General features: G+C 34.3%; 1 protein-coding gene across 5 annotated transcripts in view; it reads left to right on the top strand.

The window, feature by feature from the left end:
• The window catches only part of GALNT13 (polypeptide N-acetylgalactosaminyltransferase 13), a 494,468-nt gene that overhangs the window by 198,066 nt on the left and 268,710 nt on the right, over positions 1-27,692 (top strand). For all 5 annotated transcript variants that reach the window (XM_036023469.1, XM_028510990.2, XM_036023467.1 and 2 more), the window contains one exon: positions 12,289-12,457. In XM_036023469.1, coding sequence (XP_035879362.1) covers positions 12,289-12,457 — 169 coding nt within the window. The remainder of the gene's footprint in view (positions 1-12,288; positions 12,458-27,692) is intronic.

Raw genomic sequence — 27,692 nt, 5'->3', positions numbered from 1 at the left:
ATTTATTATATATAGTCAGGTATAATGTTAAGGATTTTAAGAGGAAACTATAAAGAGAAGAGGAGGGTTTTGCTCATCTTCAGGCTTAGAGCACTGTCTGCTATTTAATATTGGTTCAGTAATTTAATCTGCAATTTGTCTTGCTGAGCAAGCACCCATGGTATGCCTTTGACCTTATGATATAATTAAAATTAACTTAAAGAAAGAAAGAAACAAACAAACAAACAAGGTTTGGATAATAAAAGCCAGAATATATTTGACAATATTTTATATAGATCTGATGAATTTTAAAAAGAGTTTGTCATTTCAACATGTATTTTACTGGTGGTTGAGCCTTGTGTTGATTTTTATGATAGCATTTCTATTTTAGAATTATCACATTTCTTTGCCACGGAAAGTAAATGCTTATTGAATGAGTATTGATTAGTTCTTACATATCTTGAGTGGTTGAGTTCCTAGAATGTTTGGATACTTTATAAAGGGCAAAGTAGTGTATGATGGATTTCTGAAATTTCAATGGCATATTTGCATTATTTAGTTAGCATGTTCAATTTAATTCTTGTGATTATTAAAGAAAGTCATCTTTATTATAACATATTATTAGTATTCTATTTGTTTTTATTAACTAACAAAAGAGGGCCAGAGGCAATGGAAAACTCAAAATTCAGTATAAATTAATGCTAAGCAATAAGATTTACATAACTGTGATAAATACAAAGATCAGCAGTTGGTGTATACAGATGGCCATTAAAATGTAGGACTGCCCCAAACATAAACATAAGGGGCAGCAGTAGGAGGCAGGTAGTGATTAGGTATGAGATCGCTGAGGTTAGCCTTTAGTTTGGATAGAGCATTGGACTTTTTTTCTTCCACCACAGATTTTCTCCATGAAAAAAAATTATCAGAATGTTACATTTAACATTATGGTGCTTCTTGCAGCAAATTTACATCAGTTTATTTTGATAACCTGAATAATTGCTTGAGCTTCTGGAAAGGATCTGATTTAAAAATCACATAACCATTTAGGTAATAGAAAGTCTAAGTCTGTTATGTAGCAGCTTAATTTAAGAATTGATAAAAATTCCTTTTTGTGACTTTTTATGAAATATGCAAGCTTACTCTCAGGGTTACATTTGATAATTTTGAAATGTAAACCCTGCAAACCTTCACCAGTCTCAGGTTTTCAACATCAGAGGGACTGGCAATACACTAGTCCAAGAATTAATATTTAATAAAGAAACACCCGACTGGTGTGGCTCAGTTAGTTGGGCATCGTCCTGCAAAACAAAAGGTCGCCAGTTTGATTCCTGGTTGGGACACATGCCCCGGTTGGGGCATGCATGAGAGGCATTTGATCGATGTTTCTCTCACTGCCTTTCTCCCTCCCTTCCCTCCTCCTTAAAAAAATAAGTTAATATTAAGAATATTAAAATAAAAGAAGCAAATTGTACTTTTATGATTTCATGTTTTATGCCCCACCATTCTAAACTTCCTTTTTTCAGCTTCTCATTGATCACCCCCCATCAGAATACACACATATATGCCAGGCTTTAACATACCTCATTCCTTGAAATTTGAGGATGTGATTCTCAGGAAACATGGCAAAGCATGCCTACCATTTATACCTAATCCATATTATTGCCCTAAGAAATTCTGTCCAGTAATTTTTCTCATTTTCTTGCTATTGTGCCATTATGGAAAATCAATTAGAATGTCAGCCCCATGCCCAGCCTGAAGAAGTGAATCCAAAATGAAAATAGTCCCTGTATAAGAACCAACCAACGATGATGTCAAATCAGCCTTTCTTGATGGCAAAATGTCTTGTGACAAGAAATGGAATGGCATGCTATCACTTTATCTATAGTAATTTCCCAAATGTGCTGTATGTGCCTCAAGGATGCATAAGATACTTCACTGGGGTAGAAAAGGAAAATACTCGCATTTTTTAAATTTTTAGCTTACTTTATTCTATTTTTTGTTTGCTGTAATACCCATATTAATCACAAATGAATCAACCTAATTAATTACAGATACATGTTTATACATTTTTAACTGATCAAAGAACATGACCAAAAAAGAAATGAAAACCTTAAAGAAAGTATATTAGAGAGTTAAAGTAAAATTTAATCCAGAGAAAATGATGGATTAAGTGCTAGTTAAAGTGGTTTAACTGTAAACTTTGCCATGTAAATGGGTAACCCACTAGAGTTCCCCATACCTTTCTAAACTCTTCTATCAGCAGGAAGCATGCTTCAACCCAGTAGCCAAGGAGAGTGTGACACAAGGGCTATTTACAAAGGAATTGAGAGATTTTTAAAAAACAAGAATGGGTGGTTGTATGCTGGGGCTGGTTAGCAGGAGTTAAGTTATCACTAAGCCCTGCACTTAAATGGAAGAGGAAGAGCCATTATATGAACTTATTAAAAAAAAATACCTCTAGGGAGAGGACCACCTGACAGAGATGCACCCTTTGTTTTGGGGACAAGAGCCAATTTGTAACTACTACATAAGGAAGAACCAAGGGAATAAACATTTTAACTTACTTTTGTTCTGTCCAAACTCTTACTGGTTTTTCCCAATGGCCAAATCCTTATCTCAAGCCAAAGAAGTAGTTCATTCAGATCAGCTTCCTAGGGAGTAATTTGAGAAAGATTAGAGTGGAATGTGGATCTGGAGGAACAAACTGAAAATGTCCTACATGCCACTCTTAGGTCTTCTCAGCTTTCTACCTTTTTTTCCAGATGAAAAATATGTCTTCCTAGTATAAGAAAGGCACAAACCTCACCAACCACTGTATCCTATGACTTGATGTCAGTCTAGTCATATTCCCAAACAAAATCTAATATGTTAGCAAGCCCTAATGCTCTTTGTATGATGTAATCTAGACAAAAGTAGAGAAAGAAATTCATAAATAATCTGAAATATAGCTGCTATAGTTTCATGACTTACTCATGAGATCTTAGATGATAATTTTGTATTCTTTTAGCTACATCTATACAATGTGTATCCTAAGCTCTGTCAGTGAATAATCTGTATAGTATTCTTTACTTGGTGGTGTTCTATCCCATGCTATCAGCCTTTAATTGGTCTGTCTTTATGGGATTGCTTCATTGTTCTATTACCCAGGCTGTTGAAGAAGTGAGGTGCTCCAGAAAAAAACCCTCCAGGCTCCAGAAGTAGTTCTTCCCATCCCCCTTGTGTGGCAGCAATCTAATTTTCTGTTGGTAAATAACATCAATCACCTCAACTATTATAGTGGTCCCTTTGTCTGCTGGTCAGTACAACAACTTAAGGAGCTCGTAATGGCCAGAGGGAAGACTCAATTTCTGATTTGTCAATTTCCAGTTTGACAGAATCATGATTATGTTTTCTAGTGAAAGCATTTCTCACATGGAAACTAGTATCCTTCTACCCATAAAGCCCGAAGTTACTGAGATGGAAATCAAATATTGCTCCAATGAATTATTGGCTGAGAGATTTCACTCTCATTTCCTTCTTTGATTCCTGGACCTGTGCATTCTGTCTATAGGAGATATGATATGACACTATGGATATTGGTTTCAGGTATATAACATCCTATAGGACAACATCACAAATGCACAAGGTTGTGTCTCCCTAATGATGCTCCAGCAGTCTTCAGCAGATTATTCTATCCATTCAGCTACTTATATATGTTGAGGACATGAGACCAGGGGATTTTTTGGTTGGGCTCATGGTCACATTTCTTTTGCTATGTTATTTTCTCTGGTCTGAAGTGAGATTTTGCTTAAATTCAAGAAAAATAGGATATTGTAAGTCTACAAGTGGTGGTACTGAGAGAATTGTGAAAGGTATCAGATTCCTGATACCTTTCTCTCCAAGATAACATTTTTCCTCACAATGATGAAAGGGGTCCAGTAGAATCAGCCTCATGCCAATGGGTCTAAAATGGTGCCATATGAATGGCTTTGTGTTCCCTTCTGCTGTTGGCAGCTTAGGTGGCCTTACTCATATTAACTGTGGTGAGAAGTGGATGTTGTCACATCTATAGTCTTCATCTGAGTTATCCTGGTCTAGTATGTCTCCCTCCCAAATAACTGAAAAAAGAAACAGAAAATAGATTAAATGAAAAAGAAAAAGAAACTGACAGCTATAGGAAGGATAATTTTGTCCATCTGATTGTTGAGAGGCTCTTCTGCAGAGGAAGCCCTTTCTGGAAGATTACACAGGACATTAATGTCCATTTTTGCATCTATTTCAAGGGGACCACTCGTATACTCCTTCCATCAAACATCTTTGTCATCGATTTTCCCTTCTAGCTCCCTTAAATCTCTTACCACCTGTCCAACCTGTTAGCTACTGCTCATGGATTTATGTAGGTCCCCTACCTCTAGAGGACCTTTTAAATATTCAGTCAAATTTCTTCTCCTTGAGGTTCTGCCCTGTGGGTGGATTTTGTTTCACCCACTGACTTTCAGGGCCACTGCTGAATAGAACTGTAAGAAAGCAGCTTCCAGCAGATGCTAGAATGGAGGGTAGCTTCTTATTGAATCTGGCCTTACACTGTTTCTTACTTCATTAGCTAGTCATAGGATATTCCCCATGACATTATCATTGAGAGTGAGAGACCCAACCTACAGCAACCCTGCAGAGAGGGAACCAGGGAAATTAGTACCTCAACCTCATTAATCTTCCATCTCCCAATACCTGTTGGTACCTTCTCAGTCAAAAATCAAAGGCCAAGGGAGCCTGGTTGATGTGAATAGAAGTTAGCAACCTGGGACACAGCAGGCTAGACATGGGGCCGAGTGAGGCCTGGTGAGCTAAAAAAAAGACATTCAGCACAACTACCATCAACAAAACCATGCAATCCAGCAGTTGATTTAATTTAATGACTTAAAATACTTTGGAATATTTGACATGATTCCCTTTTCTGCTCAAATTTAATTCAGTATTATTTTATAATTTTTAATTGCAGACTTCTGTGAAGGAATTTTAATTTCTACATGAGTTCATAACAAACTGAGTAACGATTGCCTCACATTTTCTCTGAAATATCAGTTAATAAACTTTAACCATTTTAGATATTTTTTGCAGCTTCATAATAAATAAAATGTTCAGAAATTATTTGAAAAATATGTTTGTACTTCCACAATTAGATGTACATTCAATGAATGCAATGCTCTTTAATTTTGGTCAAAGTGTTTATATTTTTCCAAACTTGATGAATCATATCTGGGATATATCAAATGCTTAGAGTTTATAATTGTGTATCTTAGAAACAATTTAAAATGAATGTTGGATTATGTAAGGGATTATTTAAGTGAATTGTGTCAGGTCTGTGTCTAGGTTTGTGTCTCAGACACAGGAATTGTGTCTAAGTCTGTGTAACTTATTTAAAATGGCCAGTTTCACTTTTTGTGTCCCCTTACAGAAGGCTTTCCAAAGCATCTTAAAGCCAAAATTGGTGCTTTTCTTTACAAAAAAATTCGTGGGCTTGTGTTTTCTTTTTTCCTTTTTTTGGGGGGGGGGTAGTATAGGCAGAGGTGGGGGGGAGATGTTTTTATTTTTTAAGATTTTATTTATTTATTTTTAGAGAGAGGGGAAGAGAGGGAGAAAGAAAGAGAGAGAAATATCAATGTGTGGTTGCCTCTCACATCCCCCTTACTGGGGAACTGGCCTGTAATCCAAGCATGCGCCTTGACTGGGAATCAAACTGGTAACCCTTTGGTTCACAGGCTAGCACTCAATCTACTAAGCCACACCAGCCAGGGCTAGGAAGATTTTTTATTCAAAGCAGAAACTAAGGCTATTACTATAGCCATTATAAATTTAAATACTTTAAATGAGCAAGCTCATTCTTAATGCAGAAGGAAATAATTTCCTATTTCCTCATGATTTTATTACCTTAGTGAACACTTTATAAACTGGGCCAGTTGTTTCCAGGAAACATTTATGGCTATCACACGTGCCAAACACATCTTCCTGAACATAAGGATCGCATTGGCTTTCATAGCTATGTAGAATGATTTGTAAGGATGACTCTGAAAGTGAAAACTGTTTATACTAATATAGGAATTTGCTTTTTCCTAAAACAAACCAAGAACTTTGCTACTCATGCTTGCTCAGCTACTAAATGTTTTCTTACCTGTAAATTGTAGCAAATTTCCTGTGAGAAATTTTCCTAAGAACAAACCTTAATGCTTTATGGGTCTTCAACATGCTTGTCATCTTGTGTACATTAAGAAACTTTTCTTCCTTTAGGAATTCCAAGCAACATCAATCTCCCTTTTTTTAATGCTTCCAACATCTACTAACTTCATTTTGTAACTGTCTCTGTAAAAGCCAGGTTATACCTGTTTTCACTGAAACCAGATTTTTTATTAATATGAGACTGAAATCACCTTATTAGGTAATGTTGAACTGATTAAGAAAATATAGATAATGCTAAAGAAAATAAAAGCTCTAATCTAACATATCACTGCCAATCTTCATTGGTGACATATGCATATACATCATACAACTAATTTTTATAGAAATGAGTTTGTTTTGTAACATTGTTTCATGGCACATTTTTTTCACTTAGGTATATGAAAATATTTTACATTTTTATGGGATAATTTTAATTGCTGCATAGTTTTTTCTAAAGATATAACAGTTTATATAATATTTTGCTTATAGAAAGAGCAAGAGAGAGGAGAATATACATTTATTTTTGCCTGCATGTACAAATATAATGCTACTTTAATCATATATGCCATATATGTAAGTAAAACTTTGAGTATATTTATATTTCCCTAGAATATATTTTTAAATGAATTCTTGAATCATAACGTATAAGCAGTGTTTCATTTTCTTGTATAGAATATTTTAAGAGAGTGTGATATGAGCATCCACTATAATGCCCATGCGAACATGTAACATAACATTTTATTTAAACAGTACTGTGAAGTCATTTAAACATCTTATAGAAGAAGAATTTATGAACAATGAAAGCAGAGTAATTGGTCTGTGATTGTGAGGCTAATAGCTGCCAAAATTTAGGCAGCCATACTGAGTATCATTCGTAATAGGTATACAAACTATTATTTTTTTAGAAGTTACATAATTGGGAATTGAAAAGAGATTAATCAAATGCTTGCTTTATTTAAATGATGGTCTCTTTAACTGTCTGCTTAGGATCTGTTTTGTGATCTAATTAAAACTGCTTAAGGCCATAGTTCCCATACATTTTAATTATGTTTTGCTATCAATAAACATTTTTGAACTTGTACTAATGTCTCTATATTTATTTATAATGTGTAAAAATATTATTATCAAGCCAAATATAATACACGTTAGCACTAAATTTAATATAAAATATGAAGTACGAGTTTTACTTTTTTAATATTATGGTCAATAATTTCATGCATCTCTGAGATGGAGAAAACTTCTATTTGAATTATTCTGTTCATCAGTCCCTTGATAGAAGAACTAGATTACCTCCAAGTTTCCTACTTTTTTCAATTTATTCACTGATTGAATGAACAGAATGCTAGGCAATTGGCTAAGTCAAAGTTGAGGCAGAACATGTTGGCGAGTCTTTATACATTAATGGGGAAAGGACAAAGTGAAGTAACAAAAATAACACTATCAGGCATAACAGATAGTTCTGAAATCTCAGTGGTTTACAAAATTAGAGCTGCTTTCCTCTCATGTAAATTATGCAGTGTGTATACAATAGTCCCTCCTTATCCCAGGTCAAATCTTTTAATACCCCTAGTGGATACCCTGGATGGGTAGCTAAGTTGGTTGAAGCATTGTCCCATACACCAAAATGTTGCAGGTTCAATCACATAGCTAGGTTGCAGGTTTAATCCCTGACTGAGGTGCATATGGGAGGCAACCGATCAATGTTTTTCTCTCCCATTGATTTTGCTCTCTTCCTCTCTCTCTTTCTCAAATCAATAAAAATATCCTTGGGTGAGGATCAAAAAATAAGACCTCCAGTGGATGTCTCTAACAGCAAAGGTACCAAGCCCTATATATACTGTTTTTTCCTGCACATACATACCTATGATAAGGTTTAATTTATAAATTAGGCAAAATAAGATAGTAACAATAATAATTAATAATGAGGCAATTACAACAACACACTGAAATAGAAGTTATGGGAATGTGTCTCTCTCTCTACATATCTTACTGTCCTGAACTCACCTGTGTTCTTGTGCTGATATGAGGTAATACAATGCCCATATCGGAGATGAACTGAGGTACTTAGAATGGCCCACAATTTAAAATTTATGAATTGCTTATTTCTTGGTTTTTCCATTTAATATTTTTGGAATTTGGCTGTCCACAGAAAACTCAAACCGCAGAAGGTGAAACTATGGACAAGGGGGGGACTCCTGTACCTGATCAGCTAGTGGCACTCCTCCAAGTAACTCAGTCACTCATATCATTGCCTTCTTGTGATGCCTCTGCTCTTTTCAATGGCTTCTGAAGTTGCTATAGCAAGGGAAGGAGTATGGAGAATCACACTGGGAAGTTTTTATGGACTAGGTCTGGAATTGCCATATATCATTTCTATATCAGTTATAGGAGTACACTTAATTGCAGGGGAGACTGGGTGATGTAAAAATGTGTACTCAGGAGGGAGAGAAAAGAGGATAGTCCAGTAGTTAGACTCTACCATAACAAATGAAATCAAGAGACACAGTAAACACTAGAGATGTGAGGCTGCAGCTGGCATAGCATGGCATATTGTTTTACAGCACACTTTTTTTAGTAAGTAGAAAGAGTGTACACTAAAATAATGGCAAAATGTACAGTATAATAAATATATAAACTAGTAACATAGTCATTTATTATCATTATCAAGTATTGTGTACTATACATAATTGTGTGAGCTAGGCTTTTCTAAAACTGGCAGCACAGTGTGTCTGTTCACGCCATATCACCACAGACATGTGAGTGACGCATTGCTCCGTGACCTTATGCTGGCCCTGACATCACTGGGTGATAGGAATATTTCAGCTTCATCATAATTTATGGGACCAGGGTTGTATGTGATGGATCATATACATGATCCATCATTGATTTAAATTCATTATGTGGCACATGATTATAGTGTCATTTTTGAGTCAAATTATTTATCAATTTTAATGATTTTACTATATAATTAAAGAAGATAATTTAAAGTATAGTATCTTAATGTACTTTTGTAGTTCAAACCAGCTTTTGATTTGGGATATTTTCTTCTATATTCAAATCAATAATTAAGGTATAATGTACATTTAGTTGCCTTCTCTATTACATTTTCCTATTATAGTAAAAAGGTAGCACATGTACTTTAATGATAGTTCTGTTTTTTTAAAGATTTTAAATTTATTTTTAATATTTAGAGAGAGGGGATGGGAGGGAGAAAGAGAGGGAGAGAAACATTGATATGTGGTTGCTTCTTATGTGCCCCCCACTGGGGACCTGGCCCTCAACTCAGACATGTGCTCTGACTAGGATTGAACCAGAGACCCTTTGGTTCACAGGCTGGTGCTCAATCCACTGAGCCATACCAGTCAGGTCTGTGCTTCGTGTTTTGTTTTGTTTTGTTTTGTCTTGTTTTGTTTTACTTGGTGGAGAAATGTGGTATTTTGTGGATTTGAGGTGATTTTTTATCTTTGAGCTATATAGAGGAAACAAGGAATGGGCAAATAAATGTGAGATACATGTATAGGTATACCTGCTGCACACGTGAAATACCCATGGGCAATAGATAATATTATATAGCCCAATTATGTTCCTTATGTCAGAATTAGAAGACTCCCGAGAGAACAACATGCATTTTTTGTGGAATCAAAACTTATATCTCCTGGCTGGCGGAGCTCAGTGGATTGAGAACCGGCTGGGAACCAAAGTGTCCCAGGTTCAATTCCCAGCCAGGGTACATTCCTGGGTTGCAGGCCATAACCCCCAGCAACCGCACATTGATGTCTCTCTCTCTCTCTCTCTCTCTCCCTCTCTCTCTCTCTCTCCCTCCCTTCTCTCTCTAAAAATAAATAAATAAAATCTTTAAAAAAAAAAGAAAAGAAAAAAAAGAAAAACCTAGGAAACTGATATTAAAAAAAAAAACTTATGTCCTAGAAATGGAAGGTACCTTAATGCCTAGCTAAGTCCAACATCTCACCAACAGCAATATTCACCCAAAGCTAACTCTAACTCCCTCTGATTTTAGGGACAATAAGCTTACTCTCTCCCAAGGGAACATATTACTGTTAGAATCTTATTTCTCAAATCAAGCAAAATATCCTTTCTCTTTTTTATTTTTCTTTTTCAGTTTAATCCTTATTGTATTTTTTCCATTACCATGTAGTCCCTTTAATACCCACCTTTCTCCAGTAATCACCACACTGTCATCCATGTCAATGAGTCCTTTTTCTTTTTTGCTCAAATCCTTCATCCCCTCACCCCACCCACTAGCTGTCTTCTTGTTCACCATCTATGAGGCTGTCTCCATGTTTCTTATTAGTTCAGTTTGTTCACTGGATTCCACATATGAGGGAAAGGTGCTTGCCTTTATACAACTGGGTTATTTTCCCTAGCATAATGTTCTCCAGGTCCATCCATACTTTTGTTAAGGGTACGATTTTCTTTTTTTGTGCCCAAGTAGTATTCCATTGTGTAAATGTCCCATAGCTGTTTTATCCACTCATCTACTCATGGACACTTGGGGGCTTCTACATTTTGGTGATTGTAAATAAAACCACAATGAACATAAGGGTGCATATGTTCTTTTGAATTAGTGTTTTGGGTTCTTTCAGATATATTCCCAAAAGTGGAATAGCTGAATTGAAAGGCAGATCCATTTTTAAATTTTTGAAGTTTCTGCATACTGCTTTGCACAGTGGCTACACTAATCTGCATTCTCACCAACAGTGCAAAAGGGTCCCCCTTTCTCCACATTCTCACCAACACTAGCTGTTTGTTGATTTATTGATAATAACCATTCTGACAGAGGTGAGACGGTATTTCATTGTGGTTTTAATTTGCATGTCTATGATGATTAGTGACATGGAACATCTTTTCATATGCCCATTGGCCATCTGTATGTCTTCTTTGGAGAAGTGTCTATCCAGGTCCTCTGAGCAATTTTTTAATTGGGTTGGGGTGTCTTTTGTTGTTGTTGGTGTGTGTGTGTTTGTGTGTGTGTGTTGAGTTTTATAAGTTCTCTATAAAATTTTGGATATTAACCCCTTATCAGATGTATCAGTGAGTATGTTCTCCCATTCTGTGGACTGTCTTTTTATTTTGTTGATTATTTCCTTTGCTGTGCAAAAGCTTTTTAGTTTGATGTAGTCCAATTTATTTATTTTTTCTTTTGTTTACCTTGCTAGGGGAGAGATATCTGTTAAATTTTGGTACGAGTAATGTCTGAACTTTTGCTGCCTCTGTTTTATTCTAGGATTTTTATGGTTTCAGGTCTAATATTTAAGTCTTTTATTGATTGTCAACTTATTGTTGTGTGTGGTATAAGAAGGTGATACAGTTTAATTTTTCTGCATGTATCCATCTAATTTTTCCAACACCATTTATTGAATAAACTACCTTTAGCCCTTTGTATGAACTTGTTTCCTTTGTTGAATATTAGTTGACTATAAAGGTATGGGTTATTTCTGGGCTCTGTGTTCTGTTCCATTGATCTATGTGCCTGTTTTTATGACAGTTCCATGCTGTTTTGATTACTATGGCCTTGTAGTATAGTCTGATATTAGGTAGAATGATTTCTCTAACTTGTTCTTTTTTTCTTGGATCATTGTTGCTATGCAGGGCATTTTGTGGTTCCATATAAATTTTTGAAATATTTTTTCTAGTTCTGTGAAATATGTCATTGGAATCTTGATAGGGGTTGTGCTAAATCTATAGATTACTTTGGATAGTATGAGCATTTTAATTATGTTAATTCTTCTTATCCATGAACATAGTATGTGCTTTCACTTATTTATAGTTTCTTGTATTTCTTCAGTGTCATAATTTTCTAAGTACAGGTCTGGAAATTTTACTTTTGGTATTTTGTATCATGTAATTATTAAATCTTGATAATTAGTCAGGTCACCTTATGTGTCTAGACTTGAAAGACAACATGCATTAAGTGAATTAAAATGGGCTGTTTCTTTAGTGTAGTGTGTGATTTATAAGTAAATGCTAAAAATTCAATGAATGTATTATTAAGACAGTATATAAATAATACGCTTGAGAATCAAATCCAACACATGAATTTATTCATTCAGTTCCCTATCTGTGTTTTTATGTATCTGTTTACTGTGTGTCTTACAGCTGTTATTTCAAGAAACCAAGAAGGGCCAGGAGAAATGGGGAAGGCTGTGCTGATTCCTAAAGATGACCAGGAGAAGATGAAAGAACTGTTTAAAATCAATCAGTTTAACCTTATGGCCAGTGATCTGATTGCCCTTAACAGAAGTCTGCCAGATGTAAGATTAGAAGGGTGAGTTTACATGTGTTACATAATCTTATATATTTCAGACTATCTCAGAAACTTCAGTTAACTAAGACTATTTCAGCTCTAGAAGTCTGTGGTTCTGAATAACTACACCATAGCAAGATTTTACTATGCATATATATATAATGAGAAATATGAACTGTCCTCTTCTCTGGCAGGGCAAAATATGCTGTTTGAAAAAAAATGCAGAACACACAGCCTAACAGGTTTTTCACCATGAGATGTTTTTTGTTTTATTTTTCTTTGTCTTATCTTGCCAAATATAGAGCAAACCTGCTCTTTAGTAGATTATTTTCTTGCCAGCATACAAAGCTCTCACATTTTGATTTGAGAAACTATATGCTTTGCTATTCCAGCATAAAAGTAGTCAGTTGCCTGTATGATTCTTTGACCTTATAAATGATTATTTATTATGGGTTCCAGCAATTTATGCTGCTGTTTATAATCGGAGTGCTCAGTTATTATCCATAAAGGAAATAATCGCCTAGCAATAATAATATGGAATGAAAAATTAAGTTGAAAAATTCAACTTATATGTGATTAACTATAAGCCATGCTCTAGATAGTTGAACTTATTTTAAATGGATGTTATGAAATTAGGTGTTTATTTGCAGTAGTGTCATTCTAATGTATAGACCTTATAAAGAAAATGCTTGGAACTTAGAAAGATATGCCCTGAGATTTTAGAAAATTTCCAAGTTTACAGATATATTTAAAAACACACTTCTATGTAAACTGAAGTTGTTCTTTTAGCCATATAATGACTTTTTCTATATACAATAAAATCATAGTTAATGCAAGTAAAGTTTGCCACATATAATTGGTTTTATTACATTGGTAGTATGGTGGTGTTAACATCATAATACTAAATCCGATTTTTTTCTCCTTTCTGAATTTCTTCAAATGAGCTGAAAGTAACCAAAACCTTATTGAGATGCTGGGGCTCAGCTGTCAGAAAGTTCATTTGGTAGCTAAGTAATTGCTTTTACACACTGTTGTTTGTTTTGGGAATGTTTCTCTCAACAAGACCACAAACAACTGTAGATTATGATGTTTTTGGTCCCCAGGAAAAGGTTAAAACTTCAAGTATTACATTTGTGCCTTCCAAAGAGCTAAATAATTTTATAGGTAGTTCTGTCCATATTTGTATGTATATAGAAATGTTGTATTTTGAAAAGCACAAAAATCATATTCTTCTGATTAATTTTAGTATTTTATATGCTAGATTTATGATGTTATAATGTTGCATTTATTATTTTGTTTTATAAACCATGTTTTAATAAAATGTGTAAATGTGATACTTAGTCATTCAAGAAAACCATGTAAGCACTAGTTCAAATTTTCAAGGAATCTTTATTGTCAACCTGCAGAACATAAATTAAATTTAATACAAGATCTGGGGTGATTAAGGTAAGAATTACTTTAGTACAGACACATTACTTTAAAAACAAGTAAGATCATCTATGAGAAGCCATTGAAAATATTTGTGGCCAGTGCTATATCTTCCCTTAAGAATCACTTAACATATTGAGTACTTGAATAATTAAGCTCTAAACTGTAAAACAATTTTATATTTTAAAAATGGAGGATGCAAATTGCTTAGTATTAAAAATTTCCCAAAATGCCACACATGATCTGAATAACTGGCTTAAAGTTTGTGATTTTGTAAATAGTCTATGAAGTAATATTCCCATTTCACTTTTATATCACAACACAGTGTATGCCATCAAAACAAAAGAAAAAAATCATAAGTACCATCTACATTTCCTAGATAAATCATAAAGTGTATGTGAGTTTTACTAGGGACATTTGCAAGTCATCTTGAGTGACTCAGTTGTGTAACTGCTTGGGAACAAATGTTGAAAAACACACCATGAATCAGCTATCCCAACTGTTATTTAAAAGATGTCAAAATTTGTTAATACTCATTTGGTGTACAAAACAGTGTTTTTCAACCTTGGTATTAATTTTTGAATAGTTATACCTGAAAAGGATGGTGGCACATTAAGATAGCCTTAGTGATGACTGATATAAATTATATGCAATATGAAAAAGATGGAATTCACAAATAATTATTTTTAAGAAAGCTTATTTAGTGGAAAACTTAAGTTGATATTTATTTAGAAAGTGCCTGCACTGCTCAAATAGTGAATTCATTTAAATATCTCAATATTTAAATAGATATACACTTAAACTGGCTCAATTAAATGAAGAAAATTTACCCAAATAGTTTAATATTGTATTTAGTTTTAATGTAAATCTACAAATATTTGAAGGTGTTTTCAGAGGAATAAATCTAAGCAAATACTTCATGTTTTCATAGAGGAGAGACTAGAGTGAAATAGTTTTTCTTGGAGGCAGTCATGATGAGACATCACGACAAACTGAAGTTAATTTCTTGAATGCCCATCCCTAGGGATGCTTAAGTATTTATGTTAATTTACTTCTTTTCTGAACATATTTAGTTTGTTAGTATTTGTAGTACAATTATATATAATTTTTAATTATTTGAGGGACAAGAAGGAATTACACCACAATTAGTTGTGGTATTTGGATATGTTAAGTTCAATCAAGGCTGAAGACCTTACTAAATCTAATTTTCTTGAAGACCCTCAGTCTCTGACATTCTGGTTGAAGTCTGTAACCTGTGTAAAAATAAAATTCCAGACAAATGTAACCAATCATCTTTCTCCTTTGTCCACCTTCCATATATTTTTAAAATATTACAATGTTATAACATTTTGATTCAGAACTTTGAGAAAAAATATTATTAACCTTGGTGATGAATGGAGACGACTTTGGTAGATGAACACACTATACAGTATATAGATGATGTCTTTTGGAATTGTACATTTGAAAACTGTATAATTTTATTAACTAATATAATCCTAATAATTTCAATAAAATATATTAAAATAATTTTAAAAAGCATTATTATCCTGATGTGTTGATGCATCGGCATTAAGGATCATTAGCCTATTTCTCACCAATTATGACTGTAAGTTTTATAAATTTATGTAGTTTGGATTTAAGAGTAGGACATAAATATTTCTGTTTTCAGAAAACATGTAAATATATAACATTTTGTTTAGTTTTTAAACATAAGATTTTGTGTTACTATTTAGAGGGAGAGAAAGAGAAACAAGAATTACCAAACTAAAGAACCCTTTTAGAAGATGTTAAACACATTATTTTTTAGCACCTAATATGCTAGCATGTGCCAAGTACTGCTCCTTGTTATGGGGATATAGCAGTGGACACAATTCAGTCCCTCCTTCATGGAACTTAGAACAAATTAAAGAATAAAGAAAGGAAAGGGATCAAGAGTAGAGTAGTGAGCAAAAGGCTCTTTTAGAAACTCACATTTGAGTCAGATGAGTAGATCTTAATCATGTAAATACTATAATTTCTTTTTAGTAATTAACAAAGCTGTTAAATAATTACTGAATTCCTGGAACAGACAATGCTAGAGATATGAGACCAGTGGATATATAAAACTATAATTGCACAAATGCAAGAGAATGCACATTAAGTAAATGTGTACGCCTTGCATGCATGTTTATGTGTATGCGTATTATTTTTTGAAAATAATGTTTAAATTGTATTTACATGAAAGTCAACAAATACCACATTTTGGTTTACTGAGGTTTCTGTAGCCAATGTTACCCCATGCTCTGGGCATTCCTGGAAGCAGAGAAGAGAGTCTGACTGTGATCATAATCATTGAGTTGGGCATATGACTGTATTCCATTAAATGCAAAAAGTAAATAAAGAAGGGGAACACAAAAACCAACTCTGGAGAATTCTTCAAGTAATTAGGGGGAAATTTCCTAGAGATAGAACTGAACATATAGGTGTAAAATCATGGTAAATCATTACTTTTCTGAACCTTAGTTTCCTTTCACTGATTAAACAAACTAATGAGTCAGTCAACCAATCAAGCAATCTTTGCCATTTACCTAAAACAGGCTTAGCTTTGAGAATCAAAGTAAATGACTGTATTGGGCCCTGACTGTGAGGGTATAGGAATATATTTACCTAAACAACTAACCACAGTAATGTATGAACATAGCAATAATAGCAAAAATGGCAAAGTAAGAATAGGACTGTACTGAGTTCCTACTGAAAATTTTATATTATTATTTTTCTGTGGAACTTTCTTATGCCTTAGCCTTCTTTTTTATACTAAGCATGGTAACTTTTTAAGCAATGATCTTCTCTCTTTATAATTCTTTTTGAATAACAAATTAGAAGTAATTATTGGGTGAATATTTATTTTGAAAAGCTATGGGTAATTAAAAATTAAAGCAAAATGTTAAGGTTCTTTAGCATTTACTTGTATTCAAACATTTAATAGCACTTCAAGTTCTGTATTGAGTTATTTGAAGTTTATGATGCATCTGGCATTTAAATATATTTTATCAGGGAGAAAATGAGGAAATAGGACATTTATTTTAGCTATTTATATCATAGACCAAATAACTGCTTCTTACATATGCACACTTGCAAGCTGATAAGGAGAAAAAAAAACACTAGCATTCTTTCATTGTTAGTGGAAGAGGAGCAGTAGCATAAAAATTCTGAATAATTTCTTTCAAAAATGAAGAGTTTATTTACTATATAAAATAGCAATAAACCGTAGTGTGTATTTTCCTGTGCTCAATTTTATAAGTGTACCTGTCCATCTATGTGGATTGCCTTCCTCATGAATTGAAATATGATAAATGTTACATTGGTTACACAAAGGAGAAATAGAAAATGAGAATATTAATTGGATTTCTGATCTCTGTTCCACATCTTTTCTTTTTAATTTGAGAATTACTACCTTCTTTTATATGCTGACAAAAATTTTGCCAGTGAAGATAATTTCTATAATACTTTGATTAATGTAATATGCTCATGTGTGGAATTAATTTTGCTACTGAAATTGAAAGTGGTGTGTAAAAATGTCTGTATATGTGTGTTTATGCATATGTATTTGTGAAAGATGGAGATGATAGATTATTATTATTATTATTATTGAGCTAATATACTGTTATACTGTAAGTTTTCTTTCAAATAAGAAAGTTGAGAGAAACATTACCAGACATGGTCTCAGGGACACATTTATAACCACTGTAGGGAGAAAGAATGTTGCATAACTCCATTTTCACTTATTACTCTTAATTTTTAAAATTGTGGTAAATATACAAAACAAAAATTATCACCTTAACTATCTTTAGCTGTACAGTTCAGTAGTGTTAACTATGGAGGGGATCAGAATATGCCACCCCAAATATACCACTTTGGCATTAAAGATTGTTTTGAACTGAGAGCAATTAAGTAAAAGCTCTCAGACACAAGTAAAGCTCTCTTCTCTCCCCCATGTGCCCAAATACAAGGCATAAATTAACCTGGTGAAGTTGCCATCTCCCTTGATCCAGGAAGGAAACAACAACCTTTATTGCTGGTGGTAGATAAGATGCTGATATGACTGAGCATAAACTAAACTTACAGAATAACCCTTATCTTCTATCAGCTTTCCCATATATTTGCCTTCCCACATTACCACCCCTAGAAGTCCAGGTACCTTTTTTCTGTATTGTTACTTTTCTATAATTTCTAATTTTTATACAGTCCAGTTTATCTATTTTTATCTTTTTTGCTCGTGTTTTTGGTGTCACATACAAAATATTATTGCCAAATCTAATGTTATGAAGCTTTTCTAGTATGCTTTTTTTAGAAGTTTTAGAGTTTTACCTCCTATATTGGGGTCTTGGATCTATTTTGAGTTTATTTTATATATGATCTAAGTTAAGGGTCCAACTTCATTTTTTTTTCCTGTGGATATTTAGTTTTACCAACTACATTTCTCAAAAAGAAGTGTTCTCACTGTGTAATCTTTGCACCCTTGTTGAAAGTAATTTGACTGTGTATGTAAGGGGTTATTTCTGGCACCTGTATTTTATCCAATTGGTCTTATATGTTTTTATGCCAGTACCAGCCTGTTTTGATTATTGTAGCTTTGCAATAAGTTTTGAGATCAGGAACTATGAGACTTCCAACTGTGTTTTTTGAACTTTTTAAAATGATAGGTATTCTTTCCCAGGGCTGGAAATAAAGTTTTCAGCTGTCATTTACAGCCTCATCTTTTATAAAACAGAAGTATTTTGTTATTTTATATATTTGCACTTACCAAGATTTAATTGTGTACCCATGAAAACTATAAGGCACAAGTTTTCATTACACATCATTGTGCATGTAAGACAGAAAGTAACTAAAAATCATAGTACATGAACGTGGGAGGTTAGAAGTACCATTGTGTAGAGGTGAGGCAAAGGAAAAGTTTTATAAAGAGGTGTAGTTGGACTGAGGTTTTATAGGGTGATTGTGCTTGGAGCCAGGCTTAGACAAAAAGGAGATACATTTCTGTACAGGAAGAAAAGAATATATAAGAACAAGCCAGTTCTGGCTAGAGCAGAGCTAATGAAACTACTTGTTAAGAATATGAATTACAGGAAAACTTGAGTATGGACCCTGGCTATTATTTCATTTATACTCTCTAGAGTTTATATATTCAAGTTGACCAAATACCCTCTTTTTTATTTTTGGTTTTGTGAATTCTAATTTAGAAAGCATAGAACTTAGTCTTTATTTTCTAAATGTATATGGTAATTATATTTTATGTATGTATTTATTACTTGAGTTATTTTAGACTAAAAGGATTTTATATTTACCCACTATTATGCTATAAATGTTTCACCATATTTCTGTTGTTTTTTGTTTCCTATATTTAATTCTATATAATTTGGTGCAGAAATGTTTACTTTTATTTATTTTTTATCTTCACCCAAGGACCTCCTTTAGAGAAGGGGGAAGGGAGGAAGAGAGAGGAATAGAAACATTCTTGTGAGAGAGAAGCATTGATCAGTTGCCCATCATACACACCTTGGCCAGGGACCATTTGTGATCTCCCAACTGGAGATGGAACCCACAGCCTAGGCATGTGCCCTGACCGGGAAACCAACCTGTAACCTTTTGGTTTATACGATGATATTCCAACCAAGTGAGCCAAACCAGCCAGGGTGAAATGTTTAATTTTTAAATCCTCATTAAAAATCAGAGCTTGTATCAATAAAATGTGATAGACTTAGTTATATAAATAATTTTTTGTAAAAAATAAGAAAGGCAATTTTTCAATGCAGAAATTTTGGATAATTCAGGAATAAAAAAGGTTATATAGTTTTTATGTAGTTTAGACAGAAAGTATATGAAGCCTTGAGTGGAGACGGGCGAACTAGAATGAAATGTTTTATGTAAATAGGCATTCTGGATCATAGGCTGAGGGAAGGTGATGAAGAATCTTAAAAACAATGCTCCTGCCTTTGTTTAGATATGTCATGATAGACCACTAGGAGGTGTTGAAGCAGAAATGTGCCATGAAGGAAATGATGCTTATGATGAGATATGCCTTCACTTTATGTACCAGATATTATATTAAAGAGAAACCTGAATTTAATAGGATTCCCTATTGGCTATTATCTTCACATAATATGACTAGATAAGAAATTATTGAACATAGTTTCCTTAGAAATATAAAACAATGATTAGTAATAAATTAAAATGGAGGGATAAAGACAAATACCAAATTCAGGATGGCTTCAGGAGAGATGGCCATGTGATTTAATTTTCAATTATATCTATCTCTGTGTATATCCGTGTGTGTGTGTGTGTGCTTGTGTTTTAAACGTAAAGCAAATAAGAGGAAAATATTCTGTAAGTAGAAATGATTTCAAGAATATTTTGAAATGATATTTTAGAATTGGTGACTGACAAGATACAGGGAAAGAGAAAGCAAAAGGATCAAAAGAGGACTCTAATGATTCAAATTCGTATTTGGAGCTGATTGGTGGTATTGCTATTTCACACACACACACATGCATGCACACACGCACGCACACACACACACACACACACTGTGTGTTACATTCCATTGAGTTGGCTCCAACTCCAAGCAACCCTATAAATGAGTTATGTCTACAGTGTTTTGTCCCTAACAGCCCTGCTCAGCTCCTATAGACTCATGCCTATGGCTTCCTTTATGAAGTCAGTTCATCTCATATTTGGTCTCCCCTTTTCCTGATGCCTTCTATTTTTCCAGGCATTGCTCCTTTTTAAAGAATCTGCCTTTTCATGGTGTGCCCCCAAGCAGAACAGCTTCAGTTTTGTCATTTTTGTCTCTAGTGACACTCAGGCTTACTTTACCCTTATCCTACTTGTTTGTCTTTCTGATGGTTCAGGGTATCCATAGAGCTCTCCTCCAGTAAGCACTTTCTAATGAATCATTTTGTTCATATTATCCTTATTCACTGTTCAACTTTTGCACATCATTTTAGGGAATATAAGGGTGTGGATGATCTTAGCTTTGGTTTCTAATGACACATGTTTCATCTTGATGATCTTTCCTCATTCTTCTATTGCTGCCTTTTCAAGTCTCAACCTTCTCTTGATTTCTTGGCTGCAGTGTCCACCTGAGTTGATGCCTGAACCCAAGTAAATACAATCTTTAACAATTTTCAATGTCTTCCTTGTCTATGTTAAAGTATCTTTCTTCTATAGTCATAATTTTGTCTTAGATGTCCAAATGCAGTCCTACTCTGGCACTTTCTTCTTTTCCTTTCTTCATAAGTACTTTTAAATGTTTGCTGCTGTCTGCCAGTAAGAAGGTGTCATCTTTATATCTTAAGTTATTGGTATTTCTTTCACCAGCTTTCACTTCTCATTCCTCTGAGTCTAGCCCAGTTTTTCATACATGTTCTGCATAAGGATTAAACAAGTGTAGAGATAAAATGCTCCCTTGTCTGATGCCTTCCCTACAGGAAACCGTTCTGTCTGTCCCTATACTGTCCTGACATTGACTTTCTACCCACAACACAAGCTAAGGATCAGGACAATCAAGTACTGAAACACAGCCATTTTTTTTTGCAGCAACCCATAGCTTTTTTAAAAACTTGTTCTTCACCCAAGGATCTGTTCCTTGATTTTTAAGAGAGAAGAAGGGGGCGGGGAGAGAAATATCAATTGGTTGCGTCACATGTATGCCCCAACTGGGGACTGAACCTGCAACCTAGGTACATACTGTGACTGGGGATCAAACCAGTCAGGTGTACAGGACAATGGTCCAACCAACTGAGCCACTCAACCAGGGCAACCAATAGCTTTCTATGATCCATGCAGTCAAGAGTTTAACTGTCTGTGAATATAGACTGGCCTTCTAAAAATCTTCAGAGCACTCCAATATCCAATGAATGCTTGCAGCTGGATCTTGAATACCTCTTATCTTTTTGAATCCATTTTGAACATTTGACATTTCATGCTTCATATACAGTAGAAGCCTTTGTTGCATCACCTTGAGCATCACTGCACTTGTGTGGGAAATTACAGCAGGATGCTACAGTTATTGCATCTTTGGCATCACCTTTCTTGAAGGTTGGGATATGTGTCACACATCATTAGTCTGAAATCCATTGGCTTGTGTTCCATATATGATTTAGTAGAAATCTCTTGTTTTGTCTTGTTGGTGTTCTCTTCAGTCTCCTTGCATTGACTACATAACAGTTATCTTTATTTCTGCAATAGTCATTGAGAATCTGCATTCAGGATTATAACTCTGCTTTTGTAATGTTTAACTTTTGCCTCTTACCTGTCTCAACGATTTTCAGTGTTTGTTTTGTTGCAGATCTTGGTTTTTCCCTCCTTTTTATTTCTGACATTGTCTTTTTCATTCTTTCCTAATAATATTTTTAGGTTCAGTTCTTCTGGTTCTTGTTCAATTAAGTTTACGAGCATGAATACCTTTTATGTGGACTTTAAATACATCAGGAATGTCATTTATATCAGGAATGTCATATTTTGGCACTATGATTCCTTTTGTGATCTTTAGCTTTACGCTAATGTTCAGCATTAACAGTTTATGGTTACTACTGCGATTTGCTCCTGATCCAGTGGCAGAAGGAATGCAGCTTCTCCATTGCCTGCTTCCAGTTGCATAGCCTATTTGATTTCTATATTGGCCATCTGGTGATGTGCATGTATACAACAGTCTGTTTGCTTGCTTGAAGCATGTGTTTGCTATGGACCACTTGTTGGCTTTATAGAAATCCATGAGTTGGTATCCTGCTTTATTTCTGATCCCTAGTCCAAATTTGCCAATAACACTTGATTCTGATTTATTTCCTACTTTTGTTTTCCAATTACATATAATTATCAGTGTATCTTGTTTGGGTGTGTGATCAATTCCTTCCTGGATACTTGCACAAAAGCTGTCAATTTCATCTTCTTCAGCCTCCATAGTTGGAGCATGGGCTTGAATGTTGGTTATGTTAACAGTTTTCCCTAAAGGCTAGTTGATATTTTTCAGTCTGACCTTGGCATTGGCACCTGATAGCCTGTGTTTCATCTTACCTCAGTATTAAAGCCACTACTTTCCTCTGAGTTTGTCATTCCCAGAGTAGAACACTTTGTAGTTCTCAGACTGTAAATGTCCCTTTCCAATCCATTTAATTCACTAACACCAAGCACTACAATATTTAGACATTCCATTGCTTGCTTTATAATTTTAAGTTTACCTTGATTGTGGCTTCTTATGTTCCATTTTCTGATTTTATGTGTTGTGGGGCAGCATCTTTTGTGCCCATCAGTTGCTAGTCATCTTGGCCCTGGTCTTGTTACATCATTAGCACAATGAAATCTGTACTTGTTCTTGGTTCTTCACCACTGACTGTTTGAGTGCTTCCCAACCTGGAGTCTCATCTCAGCACTAGCTTGTGCTTCATTTGGGACTGTTTATCATGGAGTTTTTAAGGTAAAACAAAAGAAAAACAAGAGAATAAGAAAAGAAAGTGCCTTAGTGGTTTTCCGTTTCCTTTTGCTGCTCAGTGTGTGGGTCCCAACCACATGTGCCTGGGTCTCTGCAGTGTCACAACCATCAAACACCTACTAAATGTAAGTGCCCCTGCAATTACATATGCAGAGGCATACCAAAGTACACTCATAACCTGGGTAATGGCGTTAATTCCACACATGTGTGCATTAGAAAAATTGAAATACTGCAGAAACTATAGTTATCTTTACATAAAGCAACGTTTTTGCCAGCATATGAAAGTTGTAGTAATTCTCAAATTAAGAAGAAGTGGAACAGAGATGAGAAATCCAATTAATATTCTCATTTTATATTTCTGCTTTGTGAAATCAATGCTATGTTTATCTATATAGTGTTAGCATTATTGTGTAAAATATAACTTTTAAAATGTAATCTTCATATTTCTAAAGTTGGTCCTTGAAAGTAGACTTTGTGGTTAAATATGTACTTTTCTTACCATACAAAAATATAATTTAAAAAGTAGAAATGGTTTCTTAACATCTGCAGATTGATTAGCTTAAGAAAGGATATAGCTTTGCTGTTCCTAGAAGAGTCTTACATGAAAGGAATATTTGACTTCCATATGAAATCCTTCCACACTGCTTTTTCCCCATGGACAGATGTTTTCTGTACACACATCAGCACATTAAGGGAAGGTTAAATTGTTCTAATGCCAACTTACAATGTTACTTTGCAGAGGAAGAATTTGATTTTAGTTAATATAGCTTAACCCATGACAGTAAGACACAGTTACATTGACATGGGAGATGTTGACATATGTCTAAAAATCCTATTGTATATTGTGATTAATATTTTATGACCTTGCAAAGTCTCCTCCAGAGCCAATATACTTGCTGAATGATAATTTCAGTATAAATGAGAAAATTTGTTTTTGGCCATTGAATTTTACATTTACTGTCTTAATATTGCTATGTAATTTTGTGACATTAAATATATTACAAACAGTGTTATGAAATAAATAAATTTTATTAATATAGTCCAAGTCCATCTTGAAATATATGGGTTATATGAGTGGTTATAATTATAGGATAGACATACACAAGGGGGGACCCAAAAATGGAATTATCTTGTGGAGGGTGGGCCCTCTGTAGTACAGGCTTCCCCTGCTGGGTGAGCATCCTAGGAACCCCTCTTTATCAGTGTACCAACTGCAGTGAATTTCTTGTTGAAAACACTTTCATCATGTTTGTCCATTTCATGATGGCTGATTTACAAGCGCACCTGCTCACATGGCCCTGAGTGTTCAGCAGTTTTTGACCAAAAATGGCATAACTGCCATGCCCCACCCTCCCTATTTGCCTGATCTCATTCTGAGCACTTTTTGTTTGTTTCCCCAATGAAAAAAGTCCTCGAAGGGAAATGTTTTGATGATGTGGAAGAGGTAAAACAAAAATGGCAGAAGTACTACAAGGCCTCAAAATTGATGAGTTCAAAAACTGTTTTGAGCAGTGGAAAAAATGTCTCGATAGATGTATTGCATTAGATGAAGAACACTTTGAAGGTGACTGAGGTTTAAACATGTAAGAATACACAATTTTTTTATAAATAAATTCTGTTTTTGGGGGGTCCCCCCTCATATGTGTAAAAATATATTTTCTACTATACATTTATTTATAGCACTTACTGTGTCTTGCTTTATTTTTTCCCTCAGGAAAGACATTATTTCTGATCCTTTTACATCTTTTATTTTTAAGTAGTAATGATACTATATAGATAAGATAGAGACATTTTCACTAAAAGGTCATGCAAAGCTGTCTGGTTATACTCTATGAGAAGGTTATTTTAAAATGGTATTATATGAAATTCAAGTGGAAAGATCCAGTATAAAGTTATTATTTTATCATAAGGCTATACAAGATAAAGTTAAATTTTACAATGTAAGTTTATAAGTAAAATTCAGTTTCATAAACACACATCTAGGATGTTCTTTCTGACTAGCATTTTGTGAGCAATTTAAAAGCCAGTGTATTACTTTGAATTTATTACAAGCCATTTAACTAGACACTTTAAAAGGAAGAATTATATGGTATGGGAATGATATCAATAAAACAGGTTTTAAAAATAAAATAAATAAAAGCAAATATGGTATACAGTTCTGATCCATAATACCCTACATAACATAATGATTAGGAAAAGATTTTTATCCCATGAGTTCATTACTATACATGAATTAATAAATTCTCTTATAATAGTAAATGTAGCTAATATTCAGTATTTGTTGAACTTTTACCGTGGAGCAGCCATTGCATTAGGTAATTTATCTGTGTTATCTCATGGAATTCTCAACAAGAGAATATCTTATGTTTTGCTTTATTTGGTTTATGGATTAGGAAAAATACTGAAAAGGATAAGGAACTTCACTGAGGTCACATGGCTGATATTTGAATCTTGGTAGTATGTGCTTTCAACTACTAGAGAACACCAACAAATATAATGGAAAAAAATGAACTAGTTATGTTACTAAGAGCTTTGTAGAAAACTTGAACTATGGGTTAGCCCTTGAATAATCATGTGCTACATGTAGATATAAGAGAAAACACAAAGATTCCAAGTGGGAGGAAGAGATGAGGAGATGTGCCATAGAGGATGATCCTACAGTCTGTTGAAAAGACTGATCTAATGTAATAGTGAGCTTCTTCAGAGAAGTGCTCACAGAGTCATGCTGAACATGCTGACTCATCGTCACGATCACTATCCTCAAGGAGGATACTACTGTTGTCCTTTAGTCATATGACATTTCCAACATTTACTCTCACTTTCTCTTTATAAATTATTACTTCATAATCTTAACACTTCCCTCCAATGTTTAATACCTCCTCTTTAATCCTCAATGTCAGCTTATAAATTTACTTGTTATTTTATTGAGAAAAATAGAAGCACATAGAATCAAATGCCCACTAGTCTCACCGTTGCATCTACCCACTTACTTGCCTTCGTAGCTTTTTACACTATCTTCCCTTCTATTACTATGAATGGATTTCCATGCTTTGAATACAACCAGCCCTTCTACTGTACGCCAGGTACCATCCCTTCTTCATTACTCAAGTGCATAATCCCAACAATCTGCCTACCCATTCAGTCATCAATTCTCTTCTCTCTCAGATTATTACTAACAGCATGCAACCATGCTGTTTATTCTTCCATAATAACAAACATAAATACTTCTTTAAACAACACCTCTACTTACAGATATGTCCATTTTTCTTCTCCTCTTGTTCAAAATCTTCTTGAAAGAATTGCTGTACCCTGTGTCTTGAACAACAATACACCTACATTTTGTCCTAAATGTACTTCAGTTAACTCTAATCCCCACAAAACAGCTCTGGCCAAAGTCCCTAATGATCCTTATGTTGTTTGATTTAATTGTGAATTCTCAGTCCTTGTATTTCTTGAGCTGTCAGCATAATTTGACACAGTTGATTTTTATCTCTTTTTTGAAACAAAATTTTCATGTGGCTTTCAAATTACTATGTTGTCCTAATTTTCTTACATCTCTATGGCCTTTTCTTCTCCCTAACTTCTAAATGTAGGTATATCCAAAGGGTAAGTCCTTGGAGCTGCTCGATTTTCTGTCAGCACTTATTCTCTTAGGAATTTCATGTTGTTTCTTCATTTTAAATATCATCTCAACCTCTAGTTTAGACCTTTCCCCTAACATTCAGAATTGATTATCTAATAGGGTTTTTGATATCTTCACTTGAATGTCTAATACTAATGTGGAATTTAACATATCTAAAACTCAGCACCTGATAGTACCCATAAAACCTCTTTTTTTCATGGAGTTCATTAACTTAAGACATAGAAGCTCATTCTTTCAGTTTCTTGTACCGATCCCTGGAGTCTCATTCGAACACTCTTTTCCCCTTGAAACCCCAATCTGACATATCAACCGATTCAAAACTTTAGCTCTTCTCATTTCCACTGATATCATCTTAATCCAAGCTATTGATATTTTTTACCTGAGTTATTGTAGTAACCTATTAAATGGGTTTTTTGTTTGTGTTTTGACCTTCCCTGGTGCCCTGCAGTCCCAGATTAATGTAACAGTCAGAGTGATTCTATGAAAACATCATTCAGTGTGTGCTACTTTTCTTAATTCCCTTCAGTGCTTTGCATCTCCTTTAGTGTAAAAGCCAAAGCCCTTTCAATCCCCTACGGAAATCTACATGATCTATCTTCCCCTTCCTTCTCCCACATTCTGTGTTTGTGCTCACCCACTTTCTCACTCCGTTCCAGGCATAGGTGATACTGGGGCTTTTATACTTTCTATTCCCTCTTCCTGGGATGTTAATGCCTGGA

Source organism: Phyllostomus discolor, chromosome 4, assembly GCF_004126475.2.
Source record: "Phyllostomus discolor isolate MPI-MPIP mPhyDis1 chromosome 4, mPhyDis1.pri.v3, whole genome shotgun sequence".
NCBI classification, from domain to species: Eukaryota; Metazoa; Chordata; class Mammalia; order Chiroptera; family Phyllostomidae; genus Phyllostomus; species Phyllostomus discolor.
This window is presented reverse-complemented; position numbering and strand designations above follow the sequence as displayed.